Source organism: Eptatretus burgeri, chromosome 16 (genome assembly GCF_056783735.1).
Source record: "Eptatretus burgeri isolate ZD-2024b chromosome 16, Ebu_testis_v1, whole genome shotgun sequence".
In the NCBI taxonomy this organism is placed as follows: domain Eukaryota; kingdom Metazoa; phylum Chordata; class Myxini; order Myxiniformes; family Myxinidae; genus Eptatretus; species Eptatretus burgeri.
In genome coordinates, this window is record NC_140976.1 from 54,537,242 (window position 1) to 54,565,065 (window position 27,824).

Sequence of the window (27,824 nt, forward strand, 5' to 3'; positions counted from 1 at the left end):
AGTCTATTTCCCACAGAAAGGCCAACATGGCACCCTAATGATTTTCAACGTCATGGGACAGAATCTGATCAGACTCAATAAATACTTCACATACTGACTTCATATTTTACTTACTACCAAAGAAGATTGAAAAACAAAAGATGAATAATGTGCTTCTTCACCCAAAGACTCGGTGCAGCTCAGTAAATGAGCACCAATCGTCAAGGGAAGAGTAACATTCTGACAGGTAATATCTACAATCCTCTTTTCGAACACTGATATTAGACAATGTTCCAAACTTCATCTACCATGCTGAATCTTCAACTCTCAGCCTTTCCGATACCCAAACCTTTCCCAACCCCCCCTCCCTCCCCGCTACCTCTCATCAGAGGATTCAATCCATGTTGATGGTTTAAACTCACCTCTCTGCTTCCTTGAGTTTTGCATCACTTGCAGAATCACCCACTGAGGCAGCGCCGCCGTATACACCTCGCCTGCAGCACTGTGTACCACATCCCCTTGGTGCCAGTGTTACAACCATCTGCCCACATGGTTCCTCAATCCCACTTGTAGGTCATGCTTTCTCTGACAAGGTGTCCTTCAGGCAACCTGGTTCTCCTCGTATCATGCAGGTGTGGCACGTTTACAACATAACTCAAGTGGAAAGTCTCCCTTCGGTCTCTCCTTGGCACATAAAATGGTGCAATATACTCAAACCTAAGGCTCTACCAAAAACCTGGCTATCCTCTCGTCTTCAACCATGTAAGTGAATGATCACATTGCAGAAAATTTTTATTTTTTTGCCAAATTAGATATCCCTGGGTACCTGGCAGTTCCCGAGACTAGAGCCCGGTAGCTGCAGCCATCTGTCTATGCTTTTGTGTTTATTAGCTTCGGTGGACTGCCCCCAGCACTGCACATCTGCCTTATCCTGCTTGCTTTGGACCTTTCTTGAATTTTAACCCAATGCTGCCAGTCGATAATTTTATTCCTTTTAGACATCCGGTGCTGGGCCAACTTTGTTGTGAACCATTGTTACTGGTACCTTCTTCTCTGGAGCTCTTCTTATGACCTCATTTTACTGAAGAACATTGTAGGAATACTGCATTTAAAAGGAGTAACTCCGATCAAGGAATTCTCCGAAAGAGTTTGTATCCACTTTCTCCACCATTCACGAAGTGACTGATCATGTATATTTAGTTGTTATTTTGTTTACTTGCTGTTTATGTTCTCGCAAATTAACCTAATCACATCTTCATATTAGGGTCTCTCTCTCTCTCTCTCTCTCTCTCTCTCTCTCTCTCTCTCTCTCTCTCTCTCTCTCTCTCTTGATTGGTCAACCCATTCTGACATCACAAATGACATGTACAGTTATGCAAATGAAGATTTTGCTAAAATACCCCTCAAGCAATGTGGAGACAAATAGTATAAGGAAAAATTGAGTTTTAAAAGTTATTCTCTTACTGATGATATTAAAGTAGAAACAGTGAGCACTTTGCGTATGACCGTGCATCACATCCCTAAGACCAAGGTGTGGGTGTATTGGTTTGATATGCTTTGCAAACCCGTGTACTTTAGTCTTTGGGTGGAAATACACACAAAAATGTTTGGATTATAATTTTTTTTTAGATAATAAGAAGCTTATACTCTGGATCCCCTTCCTTTTGGGTGGCATGAGGAATAGATCTGTGTAATACGAAAGCTAAATCTTGAATGGTTTTCGAAATGTCACGTACACAAGCCAAGTTACTGAGATGGTTGCCATGGGAAAATAATTCAACCAATCACAGCCATGATCTAATTAGATTGAGATATTGTTATGAGGAATAGATACCTGCAATGTGAAAGCTAAATGTTCAACGGTTTTTTGAAATATCCCGAACACAATAGTACATGAACACATGATCAGTCGGTGAGTCGGAGCTCATTTTAATGTCCCCCGTCTGTGACCTTGTCGGAGGGATGGGGGACAAAAATATGTTTCTTTTAAGAGAGGCACAGAGCATTTCCTGTAGGACCATGGATTTTGTTCTTCAGGTCAAGTAGCATGTGTATTGTGCGAACAAGTTTTATAGTGTACTTTGATCATTCAGCTATAGTATATGCTTTTATCTTTGCCATAACATCTGGATTGTTTAACCTTTTTTGATTAAAAAATTAAAAAAAAACATCACGTCTCAGGAGAGGGAAATCAGGAAGGAAGCTTGTAAGATTATGCATTTTGGCCTCGGAGCTCGGGTGGACGCATCCTTTGTATGACCATGCATGCTGGCCTTCAGGTCAAGATGTAATGTGTATTGTTTGGACAAGCTTTATCACGTACTTCAGTCCCTGGGTTAAAGTGTATGGATGATAAGTTTTTCCGTAATGTTCTGTTTTTTTTTCTAACCTTTTTCGTATTGGAAAGTGTTCTCGATTATCGAAACAGCAAGTTCACCTTAATTTTCCCGACATTGCCTTTTGGCCTTTACGGATCCATGATTAGTGTTTTCAGAGGCTTATCATGATCTTGCATGACCAAGTATTTTGGAGTTTTGGCTAAAAATGCATGTTTAGTTTTGTTATCATGTATTGTTTTTTTTCTCCAACCTTTTTTGTTTGCAAAGGAGTTTCTCAACGTCGAAACACTTGTCCAAGACTGAAGCTTTTAAGATTCTGGCTTGAACACTGCCCCTTCAGAGTTGTTAATATTTTGGAGAGAACTCTCTTTGGTTTGTATAATTCTGTTTGGTTGAGAATTTCTCCCGTCTAATTCTCTTTTTATTCACCGGTCAATCATATTTGATATCACTGATGGTGTGTCGGTTTATGCAAATGAGAAGCATTCGCTCGAAAAGCCTTGCATTTTTGTCGCCCGCCCCTCTGACAATGTCAGAGACGGGGGACATTAAAATGAGCTCCGTCCGACCGACCAATCATCCACCCATGACCGATCATCCGTCCATGTACTTTTGTGAACGTGATATTTCAAAAACCGTGGAACATTTAGCTTTCATATTGCAGATATATATTCCCCACGACATTGTCTTAACCTGATTAGATCACGGCCGTGATTGGACCAAATTATGTTGCCATGGCAACCATTTCGGTAACTCTGCTTGTGCATGCGATATTTCAAAAGCTATTCGAGATTTAGCTTTCGTATTGCAGATATCTATTGCTCATGACATTATCTCAACCTGATTAGATCACAGCTGTGATTGGTTGAATGGTGTTGCCATGGTAACTATCAAAGTAACCTTGCTTGTGTACATCATATTTTAAAAAATCCATTCAAGATTTAGCTTTCATATTGCACAGATCCATTACTCACACTACCCAAAAAGTGTGGGACCTCGAGTATCAGCTCCTTGTTAAAGCCTATTTTTACCTCCGCCACCGAAGGTGGACGGATGTTATGTATTCAGCCCTTTGTTTGTTTGTCTTTGAGCAGGATATCTTAAAAAACTATGAATGGATTTGACCTAAACTTGATGAACAGGTTGGGTGTGTGACAAGGACGAATTGATTACATTTTGGTGAACATCCGGATCCGGATACAACTACTGGAATTTTAAAAGTGATTCTTCACCATCGAGGGATAGGGCCAAAAGCGATGTTCCAGGCTACTCAAAAGCTGTTAGTCCGAATCTGGATCTGGATATGAGAATTATTTAATTTGGAAAGTGATTCTTCACCGTTGAGAGATAGGGCAAAAAACGATAAAGTACTGTATAGTATTATATTTTAAAAATGTATTGGGCCCGTTATGTTCTCGTGGATCAGGCATTGCGTGGCGGAGATATGCGCTCTACCGAGTGCCCTTCTAGTTTAACACCGTTTCCTACATGTCATTGTTGTCATTGCTGTTGTTAACTTTTTGGAGAGCACTTACTAATATCTGTTCTTCTATATCTAACACCCAATGCACACCTTCCTTTTCACATTGTAAAACAAAGAAAAAAAACCTGCTGATTGTCCTAATGATATTAAAGAAAGTCCATATCAGATGCTCATGATGCTCGTCACTGATCTCACCGTTATTCACTGATCTCTTTCGCTGTCGCATTAACGCAGCAATAAAAAGCTTTTCCAATGGGCCTTTCCCTAGGCTGGAAAACGTGATGGATGGAAGAACTCATTGAGGGTGTGGAACACTCGTAATGTAGGGATAAGATCCAGTGTGGTGGCGGACTTGGAGTATTGGGAAAAAGGAGCAAGCGGGGGAGGGTGGGCAGGGAGAGGGATCACAAGTGAGGTGAGAGCCTGCACCTACGCACGTGCACACCCTTTGTGATGTACAATAAAGTATTTTTTTCTCTTTTATTTTTGTTTTCCGCCAGCTCCTGTGGCTGCAGGAAGGCTGCTGCTCTAGAACTTATGAAAGGCAGGAAGCAAATCGGGTGGAGAGCATGAGTTTCCGATAACAAGACAAGCAAAACAGGCCATTCCAGCTGCGTTCTGTGAGCATTTAGGAGGTGAAATGGAGAAGCCCGGGGAGACTAAGAATAAACCTTGAGGGTCGTAAAAATCAATCTCCAAAATATCATGTAATGCATTACTAATTGTGGCTTTCTTCTTGCTGAATTTCACCCCTTTTGTTACCTCTGCCATCGAAGGTAGACGTAGATTATGTTTTCACCCTTGTCTGTCTGTCTGTGAGCAAGATGTCTCAAAAAGTTGTGGATGGATTTGGGTGAAACTTGGGGGACAGGTTAGGTGTGTGCCAAGGACAAATTGATTCAATGCTGGTGAAGATATGGATCCAGAGATGGATCCAGAGATGATATATTTTTTAAAATTCTAAAAGTGATTCTTCACCATTGTGAGATCGGGCCAAAAACTATATATAGCACGATATCTCAAAAGGTTATGCATTGATTCAGATGAAACTTGGTGCATGAGTTGGGTTAGTGACAATAAGTTTGGTTAAGGTCCAGATGCAGATCCTCAGGATACAAAATGTAAACTGTTCATACCGGCTGGTGGAGGTATGCACTCTAACGAGTGTCATTCTAGTTTCTTTTCTGTTCGCTCTGCAAGTGGATGATAGCTATCCGATGCCCAATGTCGTGTTGCTTCCTGACCGAGGCAAAAATAAAATTAAAAAGAAGAAGCGTTTCCAATTGCTAACCAATGCTGAAATTCTGGCACCCTGCGCAATATTGTTTTTAACCACAAAAGGTGTGACTGGCAGTGCACTATAATGATGTCATTACATGGGTCACCGGCACAAACGGACGTTTCTCCTGGGAAATCAAAGTGGAATAAAAGTTGTTTCCAAAACAATCTTAACGCAGCAGCATGGTTACACGGAATTTTAACCAATTATGTCGGGAGTGGGAAGGTATGTGAATCCAGGAATTCTGCAATGCACACTGTTTGCCGTTATCTACTCTTGCGTAGGCAACCCCTACCTGCTGGTTCCATCACTCTTGGGGAGGGGGGCAAGAGGGGGTCGTAGCCATACCACCAACGCGGTGCACCCCATCCGAATGATCAGGGCAGGAATTTGGAATTTGACCATAGTGCCAGCATAAAATTGTCTATCCCTTTTTACAGGTACACTGTGGGATCGGTATAATGTCTGCAAGCCAAATGGCCTTAACACCCCTCTTGAAGGACAGCCTACACTTCAATAGCATGCATTATTCTTCTTCACAGAAACTATTGTTTTTTGAAAACTGAAACAAAAACGAGTTCCAAACAAATCAGTTGTGCTGGTACGAATGTGTAGTAAAGGTGAAGTTATTAAAATTAGACCGACAGGGGAGAGTCCATTTTCTCCCCATTTTCAAGTGGTTTCCGAGCCAAAAAAACGTGACTTCTTTGCCAAAAGGCATCAGGAAGCCCACCAAGTGCTGGGGAAAATGCGCGACGCTGGATGGAAACTGGCGAGGAAAGGATTAACAGCTTCGATGAGTTACCTGGCGCAGCATTATTGCTTCGTGGTTTGGCGGGGAGAACCTGAGCACTTTCAAGTGTATACATCAGTACTTGTAGTCCGCAAAAACGATGTTTAACAATATTGGGTGTCATAATAATTAATTAATTAAATAAATAAGTAAGTAAGTAAATAAATAAGAGTTTCCTTACAAGTAATTTTGCCACAGGAGGAGGCTATTAGGCCCCATTAAAGCCTTGTGCTCTTATTACCGACCTACACGTTGTTTGTCCGTGCTCTTTCCTTTTAAGTGCTGGACGTCAAGGCAAGGAAGCAGCGCGTGACATTTTTAAATTCTTTGGTTTGACTCGGCCGGGTTTTGAACCGACAACATCACAGATTCAAAGCAGGCCCCCATTCCGCCACCGAACCTGGGAAAGCTACAAAATATTCTTTCTCTTTTGTTTTGAAGGAAAGTTTTGAGGTTTCCTGAATTTTTTTTTTAAGTGAGGTATCCGCAAGGAAGCTACCACCGTTCTAAGTGATCATAATTTTGAAGCAGAATGAATCACGTGTTATAAAAAGGCACACTATTTGTTCTTCCCACCAAGCCCTCCCCAATGCTCAGTAACCCAGAAGCACTCGCATCCTTGCACATTAATCGTCGTGCAATGACACCACTCACGCTTCGTCGAAAGTAAGAAACCTAAGTGAGATAAGTAATTAATCATTAATGGCTGCTCTCACTGTGTCCAGCGCTCGCCTGTCCATTTTCAGGCTCAACGTTGCCATGGCAACCATGAGAGCCATTGCCTTGGGAACCGTTGATAGCCTCCATCTTGATTTTCTTCATCTTGAGGGCCTCGGAGAAGGCTGATGCAACTCCCGAGCCTGCATTCAGTGAGAATGAAAACAAAGAGACTTGTTAACTTGTACAAAATGCATCTTCGTTTTTCATCATTCATGCAAAGTTGATGCTCGTGGAGGAGAATTGTGGGGGGGGGGGTTCCTCCAAGCATCAAGCATTTCCCTCTTGAACTGAGCATTGATTGACACAAGTTCAATGGAAATTAAGAGATAGATAAAGGCCATTTGGTCTCTCACGCCTGTGTCATTTTCCATATCTGAGCACTCACTCATTTTGCAGGAGGTGGTATTATACAGGTAAGTGAATGCAGGGAGTTTGCCCAGATTCTGCAATCCATATGCATATGCGTCACAGAGCTTCACATCCCAAGTTAAAGGACCGCATGCTCCTTCTGAGATGAACTTCTATACACTCTAGCCATCCATCCATCAGGACCATACTCTGTGAAGAGCGTTGGTGCTGCCGAAGCAGTCTCCTTGGCTATTGGACACAATCCTGGATGGGTCGCCGCTCCGACACAGGAGACCAGCAAACTGTCACTCATTTTTCCGACCTTGGAAGGATGACAGGAAGAGTCAACCCCACCTGGTATTAATTCAACAGCCGAGGGAGATTTCAAATCAGGATCCTTGGATTCGAAGCCATCCATCCATCCATCCATTGGGACCATACTCTGTGCAGAGCGTTGGTGCTGCCTACGCAGTCTCCTTGGCTATTGGGCACAATCCTGGACGGGTCGCCACTCTGACACAGGATACCAGCAAGCTGGCACTCATTTTGCCGACCTCGGAAGGATGACAGGCAGAGTCAACCCCACCTGGTATTAATTCAACAGCTGAGCGTGATTTGAACTAAGGACATGAGGATCCCAAGCCCACCACCATAACCATTAAGCCAACTTTAGCAGCATGGCTATTTTTAATTAAAACCAAACTCCACAGATAACTCAGCGATGAGTATGCCGCTAATTGAGACATTCATGGAAGTTTGGAGCAGGAAGACTGCGCATACTGAGCTACATAGCAGATATAGCAGATACATAATACTGAGATTTGGTTGATGAATGTGTGTATGTACAGCATTCCCAGAAAGTTTAAAACTGAATGCATTGCAATTAAATAAAGCCAAATGAAGACTCGGTGGTGGGAGGAAAAATCAAACATAACACCACATTTGCATACGTAATAAATAGATAGCTCCTCATAATCAAATACAACTAATACAAGAGGATCAATTAAAGAATGAAATAAATTAACTTCACAAGTCGAATAGCTTAATGGTAATTCCATTGCTCATTAACAAAGCTCAGCTCAGAATTAATGCAGCAATATCACGAAGGCATTCACTAATCCTAGCGGTTAAACAACTAACCAGAACCCCCACTTTACATTGCTAGTTCCTGCTTATTTAGTGTCACCACGGTAGCCAGTACACCCACTTAGCACATTGGTATTTATCACTGACATGAATGAGAACACAGACTAGAACATGGGACATACATATACAGTAACACTGTGCAGCCCTGTGTATGAGTATTACAATGCTGTTTGTTTTTCTTCCTTGCTTCATGAATTTTGGACGAAATGGAAGCAGCTTTTTAATGAGCAAAGCAACACTTTTGCAAATATCTGAATCTATCGCAAAAAATATTGATCTTTAAAGTCCACACTGGGAGAGTGGGATAGCCGAGACGCTAGAGGTAGGCACACTCTCCTCTGAGCCGTATAGCCTGGATCTGAACCCCGACTCAGCTACAAACTCTCATCCTGGTGTTTAGAAGGTAGGGCGAGACATCAATGTGTGTGCAGACCCTCGGATGTACGTTAAACTGGAAGTCCCATCTGCCAGCAGTCATTGGTGGATCTTAAACACCTCATGGTATCCAGTGTGACCACTCCTCATTTTCATAAATGCCAAGGTGAGCCAATGAAAAAAAGCCAAGAATTCACAAGGTTTCGGAAAAGCGACGATAACAGAAAACCTATAGAAACCCAAGACGCCAAGGTGAACAACGAATAACCAAGATCTTGTGAAAAAAGCCAAGGAGTGGTCACACTGGGTGTCCTTCGCCAATGGATCCTTAACATCCACCAGAATACACAAAGGGTACACAACGAGTACGCGAACTATCGTCAGCACCATGAACAAATTACAAATTCCTGCTCTGACTTACAACTGGGAAAGCAACGGCAAACCACCCAGCAATAACCCATGCCAATGAATTGCTTCGGCAGCTCCAACACTCCGTAAAGAGTACGGTACTCCTCAGATCTCAAAAAGTTTGTACCAAGTTACAGTAAAGTAAAAAAAAAAAAGGACAGTTTTAATGGAATGAGCATGGAGATGACATTTTGTCCCGAGTACAGTTCATTTGTACATTGTCTAATGACAAACAGGAGTTCAACATGTTATTTTGTCATCTCAGCCTTCCAATCATGACCACTCCAGGCTTGACACATGGATTTTTAATTGCTATTCAAAAAGTGAGCGCCGATGAAAAGTGAGGTACAACCATGTTTCATGAAACCACTTCTGGGAAATCAAATTTAAAAAATACCGACACTCTATAGTATGGAGCCTGCTCCAAACTTCCGGCTAATGAGCCAGGTCCGCATGATCTCTTTGAGCAGATTTCATACGGCTTCGGGGAGCAATATTAAGATGTGCTGAAAATGGCAAAAAGAAAAAGCTGATTCTGGGTCAATTGACAGGACTTTTAGTGCAGGGCTCCATCGTGGGAAATGGCATTGTTGAGATGTCGATCCAACACCATCTTTCACAATAGCCTCATTTCAATCTCCATCGCGTCCATGGAATTCCATTTGAAGGCAAACAAAACCTTTTTTTTTTCCCTTTTACTGGATTCAATTTTGAGCTCATTCGTCCATCAATCGTCATGAGCTCCTGGAAGCTCTGAGCATCGACCAATGTACAGCAAAGCGCCGTAAACAACTTGTGCGGATTTTAATTGCCATGCAACCAACTGCTCAATACACAACTGACTAAATGAACTCACGTACAGTCGAAGGGAAGAATACAACATAAATGAACGAGTGTATTCAAATCGGTGTCATTCAAATCAGCGAGAATTGCTAACAGAAGAACCGATTCATCAATCATTGCTGTAATTTTTTTTTTTAATAAACAGGAATAAATACCTGCATGGGGCTAGTGTGAAAAAATTTGTTGCTCATCCCAGGACTCAAACCCAAGGACCTCATCGCCAGCGTGGCGACAGCCCACTTAAGTATTGGGTCTATATATATATATATATATATATATATATATATATATATATATATATATATATATATGATGTGAAGGCGATTTAAAGACATGACTCAATACCATGGCATCTCTTTTTCCCGTCGCAAACTTGTAACGTATTTCACCATAACTGCAGGCTAGCACTTCAAATGGTGAGTGGCTGAAAAGGTGAAACTACAAACCGAATTTGGCCTTGTCAGACCTCATGAATGCAGCGCATCATGTCATGCCTTTAAATTGCCTCAACATCATAAATATCTGACTCCAGCTCTCCTTGATGGAGGTTGGTGAGCAAAGAAAATGTACTCGAGTAGCAGGCAACACTTGTTGCTGGCAGGTCGTGCAGCAAGCGTTGTGATGGGACTTGATTTGTGCCGTGCTGCCTCGTCAAGTGAGGGAGTTCGAGTCTGTGATCTTCATGAGCCTTATATGGTCACGAATAAACGATCATCAGTATGTTGGCCTGATGAGCCCGCAACAAGAGCGAAATCTAAATCGACGTCTCTGATTTCGTCTATTCATGGCCATCAATTTTAATCTCAGTCTGCAATGGCTTGAGTACCATATGGATGCCTCCTAGTTTGGAGGTGATGGATTGGTATGATTTATAATACCGGGCGTAGTGGCGTGCGCCTGTAATCCGGCTACTCGGAGGCTTGGGTTGGAGGATCACTTGAGGACAGGAGCTCTGCGCTACGAGAGGGTGTAGGGCAGCCCGGAATCATGGCGAAACCCAATCCTTATCCCTGTGTCGTAAGAGGTGACCAGGGTTGCGTCAGGAAGGGCATCCGGAATAAAACCTATGCCAAATCAGTATGCGGATCATAACGGATGATCCGCTGTGGCGACCCCTAATGGGAGCAGCCGAAAGAAGAAGAAGAAGAAGAAGGATTGGTATGATTTATGTACATGAAGTCAGCGTCATGTCATCGAGTCAGCGTGCTTCATCGGTTGAATTTAATATTCCTGGCTGCAAACCTGTTGACTGGTGATCAGCAGGGCAGAGACCATGTGCTCGCGTGGCAGGCAACACTTGTTGCTGGCAGGTCATGAAGCAAGCGCTGTGATGGGAGTTGATTTGTTCCCTGCTGGCTCGTCAACTTGAGGGAGTTCGATCCGTATGTATGTATGTATATGTATATGTATATATATATATATTTTTTATTTTTTTAAAGAAGAAGGCACTTCCAAACAAAAGTAAAAACGAGATCGACTCCGCTAATTTGAGCAAAAAAGCAAGAGCAGACCCGGTCTCAGGCGACGTTTCCCCGGCTTCACAGCTGGCTTCTTCAGGCACAATAACCCCGGGCCTCGGCACGTGTCCGGTTTTTATTTCGATACGATCACTCATTTCCGGTCGCATGTTGGTGCTCGAGGTCAAATGGAGGAGTGCTTTTTATATTATTTTATTTTGCAAACGTAAAAAAGATGTTCAATTACATCATCGACGGGGTGCTCTGCTTCTTTTTTGGTTTTATTTCCACGTGATCTGGTGTTGTATGCGTGTGGGTGAGCACGTGTGTGCGCTTGTTGCCTTTGAATTTCCGGGGCACGAAAACGGTTGGTTTTGTGTCCAGGTCAGGCATGATGAGGTGTTGTTTGTGTGAGCATTGGGGTTCTCGTTGGGTGTTGTGCACATGCGGATGTGGTTTTGGGATTGAGTGTTGTTTGTTACTCCCTTTATCCAGCCGTTTGCACCATCCAGTTTTTTCCATTTGCATCAGAAGTATTTATTATGTGGGTATGTCCACCGTCTCCCCAGTTAGACCACCCTCCTGGCTCTTCACGCGCCATGCTTCCAAAATCAATCTGTGTAGTTTGTTCGATGTAGTTTCTAGGACACGGGTCGCATCAAAGTTAAATTTATGGCCAGATTACAGGCAATGACGTGCTATGGCTGACTGGGTCACCTTTCCAAACCAAATTGCTCTATCATGTTCATCTAGTCGTTGTTTCAAATTCCTTCCTGTTTCACTAATGTAGAATTGGTCACAGTCTTTAAATGATGAATGGGAATCTACTCTGGATTTATCACCAGTTGGTATTGGGTCCTTTAGTTTTGAAATGACAATATGGATGGAGCGTGGAGGCTTGTGGGCTCCACCAATCCATGTGCCACGTACTATCCTGCCAATCCTTTCAGAAAGGCCCGGGTTGTATGACAGTACACAGTGTCCAAGGGTGTCTGGCTCCTTCCGTTCTGTCCTCTTTGGTTCTTCCAATGTGGGGAGTATCCCCTTGTTGTACCCATTTTTGAGCAGGACTCCTCTAACCAATCTGATTTCATTAATTGCCTAAACTTTGGATGATGACACCGTCCATGCCCGAGCTGCTAAGGTCCGTGCTACACTGTGCTTGTGGAGAGATTGGGTTTCAGGTGTTAAAATCAAGTAATCTACTGGTGTGGGTTGGTTTCCTGTAAACCGTAGTCTGAAAGGAGCCATCAGGCTTACGGTGAACCTCCACATCCAAAAAGGCCAATTTGGTTTCTTTTTCAATTTCCATTGTGAAGTTAATGTTGGGGAATACCCGGCCAAGTTGTCCCAGTAGGTGGTCTACCATGTTTGTACACACAATGACGAAGGTGTCATCCGCATATCTGTTCCAGTTCCGTGTGAGCCAATACTTATGAGACTCAAATCTATTTTGTTCGAGTTCGTCCATCACCAAATTAGCCAAAACAGCAGAGACAGGTGAACCCAGAGCTATGCCAAATATGTGTCGGTAGTGTGCACCATCATAGATGGAGGTCATGCTGTTCAGACACATCTCGAGCAAGCTCGCAAAATCCTCAGGTGTTCGTTTGCTGTTTTGACGTCATTTTCCAATCGTTTGAATATTTCAACCAGTCGAATGTGATGCTCACTGCGAGATCGACTGCGATGTTGGTGAAAAGGGAAACCACATTGAAAGATACCATCGTCTCATCATCTTGGATTCTGACCTCTCATCATTTCAACAAATTCACCACTATTCTTAACTGTTTTATCAGCCTTTCCTATAAGTCTGCCAATGATACGTGCTAGAAAGCCCAACAATCGGTGAGATGGTGCATTGACAAAGGATGATGAGTTTCAGAGGTATATTGTCTCTGTGGATCTTGGGAGGATCCACAAAGACAATGCATACAGCATATATATATATATATATATATATATATATATATATATATATATATATATATATATATATATATATATATATATATATATATATATATATATATATATATAGTGTTGTGGGCCGGGGGTCGGTGGCGAGAACGACCACGAGGTGGGGAAAGCTTGCGTCGTCTCCCACCAAACTCCCCGGAATTGTAGGCTGTCACTCGGATAACTCCGCGAGCCAGCGGGTAGTTTACCCGGCCGTGGTCGCCAATATTTCAACCGCGTAGCGTAGGGTCTATTTGTCGATAACCAATTCACCTAATTAACTACGCGATTTCGACTACTGGGGAAACCACGCCGTCGGCACGTCTTGCTCAAACCGGGTCACTCTACCGACTGCGGTAGCGTTCCAACTACCGACTACCAACTCCGGTTCGGGTGCAGCCGAGCGGAAACTGCCAAAGCCGTGCCGGCTGGAATGAACGGATTATCGGGAATAAAAACCCGGCTAAACTCAGATCCAAACCATGTTGGACCAATGCAAGAAGGGATGGAAACGAACTGGGGGCATTTCTAACAAGTTTTATTCACAGTAAATGAAGATGCAAAGCAAGACTTAACGCGAATATGCAAGAAGTATTTACAATGATCCAAAAACACTTTTTCAGTTCTACTTAAAGACGGGCCCACACACAGACACACACACAAAATGAAAAACCCAGAGTCTTTATTGGACCCTCACAGCCGTGGAGAGAGACAAGCTGGGGGCCAGAGTTCGGTAGTGTACCTGACCGTCGGAGGAAGGGCGTGCTCCGCGATGCGGCACCTGGCAATGGTTGCTGGTTTGGTCCCCAGTCGCACGTGTGGGACTCGAGGTTCGTGATGGAGCTCGGGTGGTGACTGGCCGGGGTCCACGGAGGGGGGTCTGGGTTGCTCTTCCCTTCCTCGTAGAGGACCAACAGAGACACGTTCGCCGCCTTGACGCCCACCAAAAACTCTTCAAAATAACTTTTAAAAGACTCTCCAAGACCCCATAAAGACTCTCCAAGACCTCAAAAAGACTCTCCAAGACCTCAAAAAGACTCTCCAAGACCTCAAAAAGACCCTCCAAGACATCAAAAAGACCACCCAAGACCTCAAAAAGACCACCTCTCTCAGAGAGTGGTCGGGAATTTATGGCCCTCCCTCAGCGGGGAGGGACCTTGGTGAACACACCTCGCTGTCCACCTCTGATTGGACAGGTCCTACAGCCCACTTTTCCAGGGCGGGGCCTTGGCCCCTGCCGGGAAACCTGAGCCACTCCTCCATGCGGGCCCACACTCGACGAGCAACAGTATCAACGCTGCAACGGCCCCTGCCGGGAAACCCCAGCCAGTCTTCCACGCGCGTTCATACTTGATGAGTAACAGTATCAATGTTGCACAGGCCATCATCATGCAAGAGTTACAACGTTTGTGGAAGGAACGTTGGTGGAAGCGGTAAGGAACGGCTGCAAGACCCTGCCTTTGCAAGTCAGAGTGCTTGTAGACAGTGGGTGGGTAGTAGATCGTGATGGGGAATGGAATGGTTGTTGGTTGGTTGTTGGTTGGTCGTTGGAGGGTTCGTTGGATGTAAAGATTTAATAACCTAACTAAAAAGAAATCGCAACGCATGCCATTGATTCTCCCACTAGACAAAAGGAAAGGGATCTGACTACACACATACTTAACGACATAACTGACTTTTAGGACAACTGTTTGTTGAATTCTTCTGGTTTCCAGATCCGTAACAATATATATATATATATATATATATATATATATATATATATATATATATATATATATATATATATATATATATATATATATATATACTGTACTGTATACATATATTTTTATATTGGCTGGCAGGATGGTCTCGAGCCTAAGGTGCTGAGCCTTAGTTTGAATCCTGACCCAGCTATAAACTGCCATCCCAGTGTTTCACAGGCAGGATGATTCATCAATGTGTGTGCCATCTCTCGGACGGACGTTAAACTGGGCATCTCGCCTGCCGGTATTCGTTGGTGGACGTTAGAGATCCCACAGTGTCCTTCATGAACAGTAGGTGAGCTATCGCTGGCACCATGAACAAATTAAAATTTCTAGCCCTAGCTACTGCTGGGAAGGCAGTGGCAAACCACCCTGTCTCACCCTTGCCAAGAAACTGATTGGGCAGCACCAACGGTTTGTAACTGAGTTGAGAATGTATATATATATATATATATATATATATATATATATATATATATATATATATATATATATATATATATATATATATATATATATATATATATATATTTGTATTTTCAGTATATAAAAAATATTTTGCAAAACACAGCTAGACGGCTCGTCAATGAACATAATAAAATGTGAGGACGATCAATAAAACCTCTATGACAAAGAATTGCACATTGAACCAAGAAGATCTGAAAAACGTTTCCCACAGTTGATGAATGACATGTACATAAACCATTGCTTGGACCACAATGGTTGTTTTCCTGTAAAAGCTGGCCCTTCTGTGACTCAGGCTGCCACTTCATCCCGAGCACGTTATGTTCCAGGGTCGGTCATTTCTACGAGTCATAAAGCCGGGCCTTAGCTGCAGGCTGGCTTGTATGACAGCATGTTTATCAGCGGTCTTGCCCTGACATCCCAGCACATAACGTTGTTTTCTAATACCCTTTTATTTTGACTGCTTCTGCCTCGCCAAAAATCTCCATTCATTCCTCATGATATGTGATCGAGAGATGAGACTTTCATCACATCTGTTGAGAATTTTCTCCAAAGGTGCAAACATATCCCGACGACATCCTCACTTTAATTGCCGACTAAAGAACAATATTAATCGTCAGAAACCGCTAGTTTGCTTACTGTTCTGACTAATTCTTCTTGGGATATGCCACTTCTATTCATTTCCTTGAGCTAACCAGTTTGATGCACTTTGCAACTTTGTTGCTGTCACAAGTGAGTGTAATTTGTGGTTCCATTGTACAGTCACCTGAAGTGTATATACATTGTGAAGATGGAAAGGAAATGAGCTGGTTATCCTGTCTACCCTTGGTAAAAAAAAAAAAATAACAAACTTTAAGAACTTAAACAAAAGCCTTGTCACAGTAAGCATGAGACAAATTTGCATGTCGCTGTGAAAGGTAGCACTGAGGGCATTTAAAAGTCAATCACAAAGTGTAAAATGGCAGCACATGTAGATCAGTCCAAATGTAGCAGAGGAAAAATCCCTGCTCCCCGAAGGTCATGAGTGAGCCAGTTGGGTTCTAAATCAACAATTCGATGTCGACAGCGTAAAACTAGAACTGCACTCGGTGGAGCGCATACCTCCACCAGGCTGAACATTTTAGGTTTTGTATCCACCTGATAGGCCGGATCTGCATTTCCAGACCTGAACCAAAATCCAATTGGCTTATTCTTGTCACCGACCCAACTCATCCACCAAGTTTCATCCAAATCTGTTCATAACTTTTTGAGATATCGTGCTATGTATTGTTTTTAACCCGATCTCTCATAGGTGAAGATCACTTAAAAATTCTCGTGTGCGGATTTGGATCTTCACCAAAATATAATCATATCCTGTCCATCAAATTTCATCTGAATCCGTCCACAACTTTTTGAAGCTATCTTGCTCACAGACAAACAAACAGACAGGGGTGATAACATAACCTCCATCCAGCTTTGGTAATGGAGCTTCTGACACCATGGATATTACCAAGTTGTTCTAGGATTGTTGGTAAAAACCTCAAAAGAGCGTTAATAACCTTCGCAGGTGGGGTAATCTATCTGTCCTGCCTGGACTGGCCAAATACATTCATTGTGGTTCACTCCTGATGCCATCAGGGCCTGAAGATTGGCATCAAAATCATTAACACTGCAGTCTTCAGTTGGTTTTGACCACATGATCTGTGGGATGGCAGTCCCGTTCCTTTTCTCTGATGCTATCATACCTCTAAATGGGTTGTTCTCCCATTTTGTATGTTAAAAAGAGGAATACAGCAATCCAATCTTGACAAGAACAATAGGCCAAATCTTAGAACATCCAAGTTATGCCTGAAGCAGCTCACATACCTCTATCCCTAGTTAATAATGTCAAAATAATGGTGCCCTCCAATGAATACAATATGGAAAAGTCTTCAACTTTGTTTCCCTAAAAAAAAAAGAGAAAAAGGTAATTTTAATTTCCTAAACAACAACACAATTTAAGTGCTCTCGTGCAGCAGACTCATCAATCGTCATTTTAGTGACTGCAAATTGGACCAGGATTAAATTAAAGATTTGTCCTGCTGGTTGCATCATTGTTGAAGCCACAGCTTTGATGTTGATGTTGTGCCGACGCACGTATGGGCAGGAATTTGTAACTCATTCAGGGTGTCGGCAACAGTAGCCCACTCCTTATGAAAGACACCGTGGGATCCCTAATGTCCACCGGCACGTAACACTGGGAGACTGCTCCAGTGCAGGGACAATGCGACGCCATGCCTTCAGAGCACCAGTCAGACGGTTTATCGCCAAGTCCAGAATTCAACCTGCACTCGGCGGCGCAGACGCAGGTATGATAGCTCACCAGATGTCCGATCAATTAATTATCAACAATGTAGGGAGAAAACTTATTGGAAGTTTGCCTTCCAATGCAAATGCACCGCTTCCTTCGACTTCGATGCTTTACGATTGTTGTCATAATTAAGAATGACGTCCTGCAAACCAGAGATAGGGATAAGAGTCGACCACAATGAGTAAACTAGAGTTCATAGAACACCTTACCCCACACAGTCCTGAGGGAAAGGGACATGGGCGCTGTCTGCAAGCAGCAAATTTGATTGGTCGAGATGATGTAAAATGCCGAAGTATTTTGACCAAGTGATAATAAATGGAGGGGTTTTGGAAGTGCTAATAGAGGTGAATCGTGTTCTACGGTGGTCAAGTATATAATTCAATTGGAATAAAATTAAGATTTTCAGAAGTTTTGGAAAAAAATCATTTTTTCAGAAGTTTACCGTTGTTGATGCAGCCTCTTTTGCACCACCATATCTAACACGTTACACGAGTTATTCGTGCCTGTTGTTTGTGTCCTTTATGACGTTGCTAAAAGCAGGAACTTTCCTGTTTAGAATGATTTCCAATTTTGTTTCACTGCGAGACAGGTAGACGGAGTAAAAAAAAAAAAATTAATCTCACTCCTCTGTGCATGCATGATCCGGACTAATTCAGTCAAAGTACGAATAAGCTGCAGGTTCATTTTCCGATTTATGTTCAAAATGTAACACTCAATTGAAATTAAGTTGTTCCTCAATCATAAACTGACATACGGTATGTGAACAAACTGTTAGGGTTTGTGAACGCTAACCCTAACCGTAACTGTGAACAAACTAACCCTAACCCTAACTGTGAACAAACTAACCCTAACCCTAACCCTAACCCTAACAGACAGACAGACAAAGTGAACCAATTGCTTAACCTTCACATGCACATGGCTAAACAGCATTAGGTATAGATCAGACTCGATGGGGTTAGGCAGATTATCCCCACCCTGAAGATCGTTCATGATCCAGCTGGGTTTTTAGTGACATTCCAGTAATGGTGTAGCAGGTCTCCCTGAATTGAGCTCAACTTTCTGCATCTTGGAATCCAAATTCAGCCTGATACTGCTGCCTTCAGCTGGATTTGAACCTGCAACCTTTGGGATACCAATCCAGCTAGATACCAGTACGGCTATTTACGTGTCCGCCCCAATCAGCCACCACAGTACCCGTTCAACGTGCACAAAGATAGTGTCACATGATGAAATCTATTGACTCAGAGATCAAACGGCATTTGAAATGACATTACAAGATCAACACCAAACAAGTATCAGGACAGAATTTCCACGCGGGATCAGCAACACATAATTATAACAAACAACCTGTGATGTATATTTTACTTGTACATGATTAATGTGGAAGATAGGATTGCCCTCAATAAATTTTTGTTCATATCTTATATGTAGTGGGCTGGCAGGATAGCCGATAGATATGTACACTTGACTCTGAGCTGTCTAGCCTGTGTTCAAATCTTGCCCAGCTATAAAACAGCAATCCTAGTGTTTCACAGGCGGGCAATTCATCAATGTGTGTGCCGTCCGTCGGATGTACGTTAAACTGGGCGTCCCGTCTGCTAACATCAGTTGGTGGACGTTAAATATCCCAGGGTGTCCTTCGTGAAGAGTCGGCGAGTTATTGCTGGCACCATGAACAAATCACTGATTCCTGTCCTAACATACTTTGTCGGATGTCAAAAAAGTTACCCTGGCTGCCCCCCCCCCCCACAAGAGGGTGGCACTTATTGTGGCCATTAAAGGATCAAAAATCATATGGGGTAGTACTTGACGAAGGAAGGTAAAGTTTTTCAGAAAAAAATCATTTGACATCAAGAAGTCCAAGCAGCAACGGCAGTTTAAAATATAAAACGGATGATGATAGGTATAATGGCCTTCCCAGATTGGCGTGTTGGTTGTACAACTTTGGCTTGCAGTTGTGGTGTGAATCCACGAAACATCCATCCTGACATCATCGGTGAATTGCGCTTTCATCTCACTTGTAAACAAATCTGAAAGTGATCAAATGCTCCGCTGAAATACTAACACTGAAAAAATTAGTTGCTCAATTAATTTCTTTTGGACAGGAGTTAATTTATGAGCCCATACCCCGCGCAGCGGAGGACGTGTTTTGCAATCACTTATGTGTGTCTGTGCAGGCCATGACCTTTTTAACATTTAAGCTTTTGTCATCAAATTTTCAACAAAGCTCTATTCTGAGAATATGAAGACAAATTAATAATACTGTTAAAATAATTTTTATTATATTATTATTATTATTATTATTATTATTATTATTATTATTATTATTAACTCTGCGACCGAAGGTGAAGGAGGTTATATTTTCACCCCTCTCTGTCTGTTTGTCTGTTTGTTTCTTGCAAAATCGAATATTTTTCAAGTATATAGGTTCGTCGATTTTGATTTTGTGTCTGCCTGTCTCTGTCTGGCTGTTGGGTCGCCGAAATAGGTGACCCTTATTGTCAGTAATTCTGTCTGTTTGTTTGGTGTTTGTTCGTTTGTCATCAGCATAATTGGTAGTAAACGTGGGCGGATTTTGACCAAACTCGGGTGGTAGGTACATCTTATGACCTAGTGCTTTGGAAATTGTGATGGTTGCTAGGGACGCTTTGGTTCCCTAGCAACAGCCAAAAAACCTTCAAAATCGGTACCGTTCACACAAAATCAATTCCGAAAGCCATTATCCCACGTAGGCTTATGAAATTTGGCACGAATGATCTACAGGTGATGCTCTATCAAATATATTCCGGTTTTTGTGATATATGGAATACTTTACCCGCAGCGCCCCCTTCAATTTGGGTATGCTCGAAAATTGAAGGCCCCCTAGTGACCAGGTGAGTGCATCGATATGAATGAAACTTTGCAAGTTCATGGTACTCAATGAGTACTTCGATTTTGCCTCAGGACATGTTGACCAATTTCGCTTTAGTCAGGGGTCAAAAGGTCAATTAGTGCAAAAATCGATAATATGCGAGAGCTGGAGGTGCCTTCGTGCCAAATGCTTCTCCTCCTAGGGTTATAGTCGGATGGTCATGAAAATTCACACTAATCATCTGGAATACATTGTGCACAAACTATCAAGTCGGATTTTCAATTTAGATCATTGTTCACCCACAGCACCCCCTCAAACTTTGGGGATTTCCGATTTCAAACCGCATTTTCGGTACTTTTCATTCAAATGGATATCGAGTAGTTATCAGTGGATGGAACTCGATGAGATTTGGTATGCATAATCTTAAGGTGATTCTCTATCCGCTCTATGACATCCATTTTTTTCTATATCTTATAGTTTCCAAATGGTAACCCTCTCAACTTGGGTGTCCGAGGGCCATTGAGCATTCTCTCTGAAAATTCAAAGTACACTAACTCCAAGACGGTTGAACCGAATCAAATGAATCTTTACATGCTTATAGAGCGTAATGAGTACTACAACTTTGCTCATTTGCATAATGACCTATCTCGAGTAGGTCAGGGGTCAAAGGTCAATAAGTGCATTTTTCTGGCAAAATGACCATTCAAATCCCCCTTGCTCCTACACGGGTTAACCGATACGAATGAAAGTTCATAGGTACATGGTACTCAATGAGTACTATAACTTTGCTTCAGGACATATTGACCTACCTTAGCTAAGCCAGGGGTCAAAGGTCAATGAGTGCATTTTTTGGGCAAAAATAACCATTCAAATCCCCCTGGCTCCTACACAGGTTAACCGATATGAATGAAAGTTCATAGATACAGAGTACACAATGAGTACTACAACTTTGCTTCAGGACATATTGACCTATCTCGGCTAAGTCAGGGGTCAAAGGTCAATGAGTGCATTGTTCGGGCAAAATGACCATTCAAAGCCCCCTTGCTCATACACGAGTTAACCGATTTGATTGCAATTTCGTAAGTACTTAGTACTAGATTAAGTCAGATCAGGGGTCAAAGGTCATTGGATGCTCGGCGACCCATGGCCGCCTACCGGCTTGTCTATCTGTCTGTCTGTCTATGTATCGCCTACAGGTCACAATTCCAAACCGATCTTCACAAAACTTCACCACTTGGTAGAGTTTGTCATAAACAAGAAGCACATTGCTTTTGAGGTCAAAAGGTCAAAAGGTTAACACAGGCCAAAGGTCAACAACTGATGTGAGATTTCTAAAATCCTCAATTGTCATCCGATTGACTAGAAATTTGAAAAGGATTTACATATCAGGTCACTGAATTCAACCATCAATTCTTTTAGAGGTCAAGATAGAACAAAAAGTCAACATAGGCCAAAAGGTTAACATCGGCCAAATTTCTAAAATTGACAATTTTCATCCAATTGACCTAAAATTTGACGAGGAGTTGCATATTTGATCATTTAATTAAACCACCAATTATTTTTGAGGTCAAATTTGTTTTATGGATGTTGTAAGTACCATGTTCTGCACGATGTCTTTTTCTTGTTTGTTTGTCTATAATATGTTCGTTTCGTGGCAAAAATATTTTTTCGCCGAGTATGTTGGTCTGTAGCATTTTTCTTTCTGTTTGTCTGTCTGCAACACGATTTTTGGCCACAGTTTTCAAGCAATCGTTCTGAAAACGTTTGTGTATGTAGGTGATCGGCCAAGGAAAGCAACGCTTAATTTTGGTAAAGATCCGAATCTGGATCCAGATCCGAGAATTTTTCACGTGATTCCTCACCATTGAGAGATTGGGCCCAAAACGATATATAGCACAATATCTCAAAAGGTTATGGATGGATTCACAGGAAACTTGGTGGACAGGTTGGGAGTGCCACTGGAAAGAATTATTTAAATTTTGGTGAAGATCAAAGTCTAGATCTGGATACGAGAATTATTTATTTTTTAATTGATTCTTCACCATTGAGAGACGGGGCTAAAAAAAAAAAAAAGGATATTGCATGATGTCTTAAAAAGTTGTGGACGGATTTGGACGAAACTTGGTGAATATTTTGGGTGTTTGACGAGGACTAATTGATTCGATTTTGGTGAATATCCGAATCCGAATCCGGATCCGATAATTTCTCAAGCGATTCTTCACTATTGAGAGATCGGGCCAGAACCAATACATGGCCCAATATCTCAATAGGTTGTGGATGGATTCTGCAGAAAATTTGTGGGCAGTTTGGGTGAGTGACAAGGACTAGTTGATTAGATTTTGGTGACTATCCGCATCCCAAGATATTAAAAAAAAGTGATTCTTCACCAATGAGAGATGTGGCCAAAAGTGATCGATAGCATGATAGTGTATCTGAAAAAGTTGTGAATGGGTTATGACAAAACTAGGTGGATGAGTTGGTTTGGTGACAAGAACAAGCCAATTTGATTTTGGTGAAGGTCCGGATTCGGATCCGACCTATCAGTGGGATACAAAATGTAAACTTTTCAGCTTGACGGAGGTATGCGCTCGACGGAGTGCCGTTCCGTTTCGCCAAGTGTTACCCTACGAGTGATTTTTCATTTGTTTGTTTGGCTGTTTTTGTGTCTGTTTGTTTGTGTGCAGGAAATCTCAAGAGGTTGTGGACGGATTCGGATGAAACTTGGTGGACAGGTTGGGTGTCTGACAAGGACGAAATGATTCTTTTGGTGAAGATAAAAATCCGAATTTGGATACGATAATTATTTAATTTTTCAAGTGATTCGTCACCATTGAGAAATAGGGCCAAATACGATATATATATATATACATATATATATATATATATATATATATATATATATATATATATATATATATATATATATATCATGACATCTCAAAAATGTGTTGGGCCTGATATGTGCTTGTGGATCATGCATTGTGTGGCGGAGGTTTCATCTCAAGTCAGCGGCTCTTCCGAGTGCCCTTCTAGTTATTATTGCTTTTCTTGTTATTCTTTGACTCTATTTTGGCCTTTTTTTCTCAGCAACCACTTGTCTGATTGACACAAAATTTTCAGGGTAGGGGTGAACCCCCCCCCATCCTCCCCTCTACAGAATACTTTAACTATAATTGTGACATCATAGGTCACGTGATATGGCAGCCATCTTGAATTAAACAAAAAAAAATAAAGTATTATATCTCTGAAACCGCTGATCAGAATAATTTCAAACTTGGCACATCTCATTCCACTCCCAATGGCGAATAAAGGATCGTAAGGTTGACGTCATCGGTGAGGTGTTAGACCAGCCACAAACGTTTTAATCTAAATTCATGTTATATTTATTTTTGTTCAACAAAATATTGATCAAAATGACTCCAATACTTGTCTTCTGTTAACGGATTAAAAGCAAAAGTCGAGCTCAGGTGTTATGATGTGCATTTCAAGAATATGTTCTTCCATATTCCCATAAAGTTTATTTATCAACAACCTTGACGACTTATTTAATGATCACAATTATTCCCACCTTCTCGTGGGCCCAGGAGGGTAGCATTCCAGGCCCAAGTCTTTTACAAACTGGTTGCCCAGGCCTGCCATTCGACCGAAGGCAGAAATGTTGAATTTCTTCAATGTGATGGCGAGAGCTCGCCAACTCTTCACAAAGTACACTGTGGGATATTTATCGTCCACCAACTAATGCTGGTGTCAGGGATGTGCAGTTTAGCGTCCATCCGAGGGATGTCACACACATTGATTCCTCGCCCTACCAGTGAAACACCAGGACGACAGCTTATAGCTGGATCGGGATTCAAACCCAGGATAAGCAGCTTAAAAGTGAGTGCGCACACCTCCAATAATATCTTGCCAGCCCTTGTAAATAGATAATACAATTATTAGTTTGTTTATGGAGGACACAGCATTACATGACCGTTGACGCCTCTTCCTCGACTCCACAAAATTAGTTGCAGTTTATTTTTGTGCTAATTAACGTTCTTGCTTTCCGTGGGAAGGACGTTGATTTATCGGAGGTGGCAAACTGTGCTGTGCGTTGCACTATCAGCAAAATGCGCTGCTCTGGTGAGCTCTTTAACAAATTATCACGACCCATTCATTAAAAACCAAAGAACAAAAACCTGTTAGCGTTCCCGTGTGAATTCCTGGCTCATGAAAATGGTACATCCGACATTCAAAGTCCATTGCCTATTGATGTCCGTGCAATCGAAGAAACAGTCGGTTGATGTCCACCAATGATGTCCACCAATTTCTTTAACGGCCACAATTATTCTCACTTCCTCGTATGGTTGGCAAGGGGAAAGATTTTGGCCCAAACCTTTCCAAAACCGGCTGGCCAATTCGAACATTCGACTAAGTAGTTAGGGTAGGAATCTGTAACTTGTGCAGTGTTCCAGCGATAGCTCGCCTACTCTTTGCGAGGGACGTCGTGGGATTTTTACCATCCACCAACTAAAGCCGGTAGACGGGATGCCCAGTTTAACATCCATCCGGATGCCCAGTACACACAACGATGAATCACAAAGCTCTTCCGTGAGGCTGAGATGAAGATAAAGAAATAACGACACAAAACAACTATACGAGGTGCCAATAACTGATGTCTCGTGTCATTAAAAATATTCTTGACGTGCGGTATGTCAAAGGTGACTGTTTGTACACTGATGCTCAAATGAGTTAGCAAATATTATATTCAGAATAATGAACCCCGTTGGATGTCTTTACCATGCATTCGTTTGAAGGACAGGCGACAGAAATGACATGAAGGAAAGTAATTTTTTTTTACCAATTCAATTGACTTGATGTTTTATTTTTCAAGAAATGTTATGGGCAGGTGGGTGAAGGCTACTGACCAGCCGAGTGTCTCACCCGATTGAGAAAGAACTCCAGGTGGAAGCATGTTTGGGTGTAGGATGGCATCTGTGGGGAGGAGGCTGTGGGCACGCTTTGGAGGTCGGCCAGGCCGGGAGCTGGAGAAGACACAGGGGCCGGGAAGGCAGGAAGGGTATAAGGGTGGAGGTGAAAAGTGCTGTAATTTTTCTCTATTCTCAAAACATGTTACTCTCAAACTTTTGCAGAGTTTACGATCGCAAAGTATGCAGTTGTAAATGACTACGTCCAAACTCATCGGCGCAGGTTCTCGTTGAAAGTTGAGGTTCAAAAACTACTGGATGCCAAGGAAGATGTTGAAAGTCTTTTTTCACGCCCTGCAAACTAAGCCTTGCGGGCACAACAGATGTTTGCGTTGTCATTTTTTTCAAAATATATCCATAGTCATTAGGTTAACATTGAAATACAAGGGAAATGCATTTATTTTGCAAGAATGTTCAGATAATAACAGGATATAATATGCCCTCTCGGAGTGAACAGGATGACCACACTCGGCCAGAATACATCCCTCTCCCGCATCCAAGTTGTTAATCTCAACGGCTTGTACAGTCACGGCAACACAAGAGGTTCAAAAATCCCAAGAGGTCGTTTCACCTTCCAATCCCGATGGCCTCCACACTGCTGTGGATGGACGATAATTATAGGAACGAATAGGAGGTCACAGCGCAAAATGTTACTACTTTTGTAGAATAAGCTGGACATCTACTGAGAGTTGATGAAGGACAAATTTTGGACAAAAAGGGGTGCTGACCCAGAGGCCAAAGTAGTTGTACCGTTGGATAGCGGGAGGAATGAAAGGGTCTTGGATTTAAAAGTCAGAGAAGAGGCATCCAGGTATTCAGCTTTCATCTCCCAATGGAGACAAAATCTACACAGCCTTTATCCGTATGTCACATTCTACAAGGCATTTGTTCGTAGCTCAATGGAGTACTGCACTCCACTACGGGCTGGCGTCCCAGTATCGCATCTGTCTCTCTTGGAGTCTGTGGAATCGAAAGTGCTCAACATTATTGGAATCTCCCATGATGAGGCCGAAGCACAATGTCTGCAGCTTTCACATCACAGGCAGGGCGGTGGTCCCACTGTTCTTTTTCTCCCGTATCGTCTCCAACATCGCTCCCTCTGCTCTCTCAGTACTCAGACTTTTCCTCTTGACTCCAGGATGCACACTTCAACTCTTTTATTCCTCGCTTCTCCCGTCTATGGAAGCACTTTCCAGAGGCCGGTCCGTCTCACTCTTCCGATCAGGGCTTCAAGCAAACAGTAAGCCTCCATCTCTTATCATCCCCAATTCTGTGCTGCGATCTTTATTACCCTCATTAACCTTTCCTCACCCAACCGTCTTACTTGCAGGTTTCAGTGTTTCCTCCCCTCCTCCCTCTCTTCTGAGCCTGTTCGTTCAATGACTTGATGTTTGTCCCGCAGTCAGTTCTGCCTTGCCCTTCCATGAGCCTTGCTCCTATAAAGAAAAAAAAACAAAAAGTGCTTTATAGATAGTATAACCGGTTCCAAATGTGCTTGCGGCTTCATGGAATTCACGTCCCAAGTATATTCCTCATTCCTTCCATCAATTAATTCATCGTCGAGTATTTATTACGCTAATTTTCACACTAATTGACACCCATCGCCAGGTTCTTTGATAATCTGCACAATTTCCCACGCTGAATAATATTTCTTTCCCAACAGTGAGGCGTCATTTCGATCCCTCATTCCATCAGAGAAACAGGAACAAGACACGCGTTGCTAGAACATACATCGTCAGCAATGTGAGCAAAACAGGATGGGCTGGATAAAAGTCATGACGCCAGGAAATGAAGCTTTGAGTGCAGTAAATAACCAAGAGCTCCTTCCCTTTTAACAACCTGCCTCCTCCCCCACCACCTTTTTCATTCTCTGCCAATGGAAGACTTTAAAAGTGTACAATGATTAAAATCCATGAGGATATTGAATCGAATTTTTTTAAGATCGCAGAAATAATTGCTAAATGATCCGTCCCACGCCTTATTAATACAGATAGCAAACTTTTCAGGCCACTTTTTCAAAAGACTCTTAATGAGAGAAATAAATTAGGAGCACAGGGGAATGGATGATCACTCAGATATACAGTACTTCTTTTCCACTTAAGCCTTTTTCCTTGAAAATACTTGCTCGACAATAACTCTTTAATGAAGCATGTTGTCTTGAATGCAAAGTTATCGAAAGTGATGATAGTTTTTCAGTGGGATCGTTAGTTTTCATTTTTTGAAACCCAAATGTTGTTTTTTTTTTTAGGGGGGGGTAGGGGCCTTCCCTTTTATAACACAAAGATGTTCCAATTTTTGATAACACTAAGAGGATGTGGGAATGAGACCCGACTCGGAA

The 27,824-nt window shown here is 42.3% G+C and overlaps 1 protein-coding gene across 2 annotated transcripts in view; it reads right to left on the reverse strand.

Annotated features, from left to right (window-relative positions):
• Positions 1 to 27,824, reverse strand: part of LOC147011087 (dachshund homolog 1-like) — a 163,216-nt gene that overhangs the window by 46,983 nt on the left and 88,409 nt on the right. Inside the window, exons 2-3 of one of the 2 annotated variants that reach the window (XM_085860517.1) lie at positions 25,443 to 25,543; positions 6,590 to 6,733 (exon numbers count right to left, since the gene is read on the reverse strand). In XM_085860517.1, coding sequence (XP_085716643.1) covers positions 6,590 to 6,733; positions 25,443 to 25,543 — 245 coding nt within the window. The remainder of the gene's footprint in view (positions 1 to 6,589; positions 6,734 to 25,442; positions 25,544 to 27,824) is intronic. The other variant, XM_085860518.1, reaches the window with a different exon arrangement.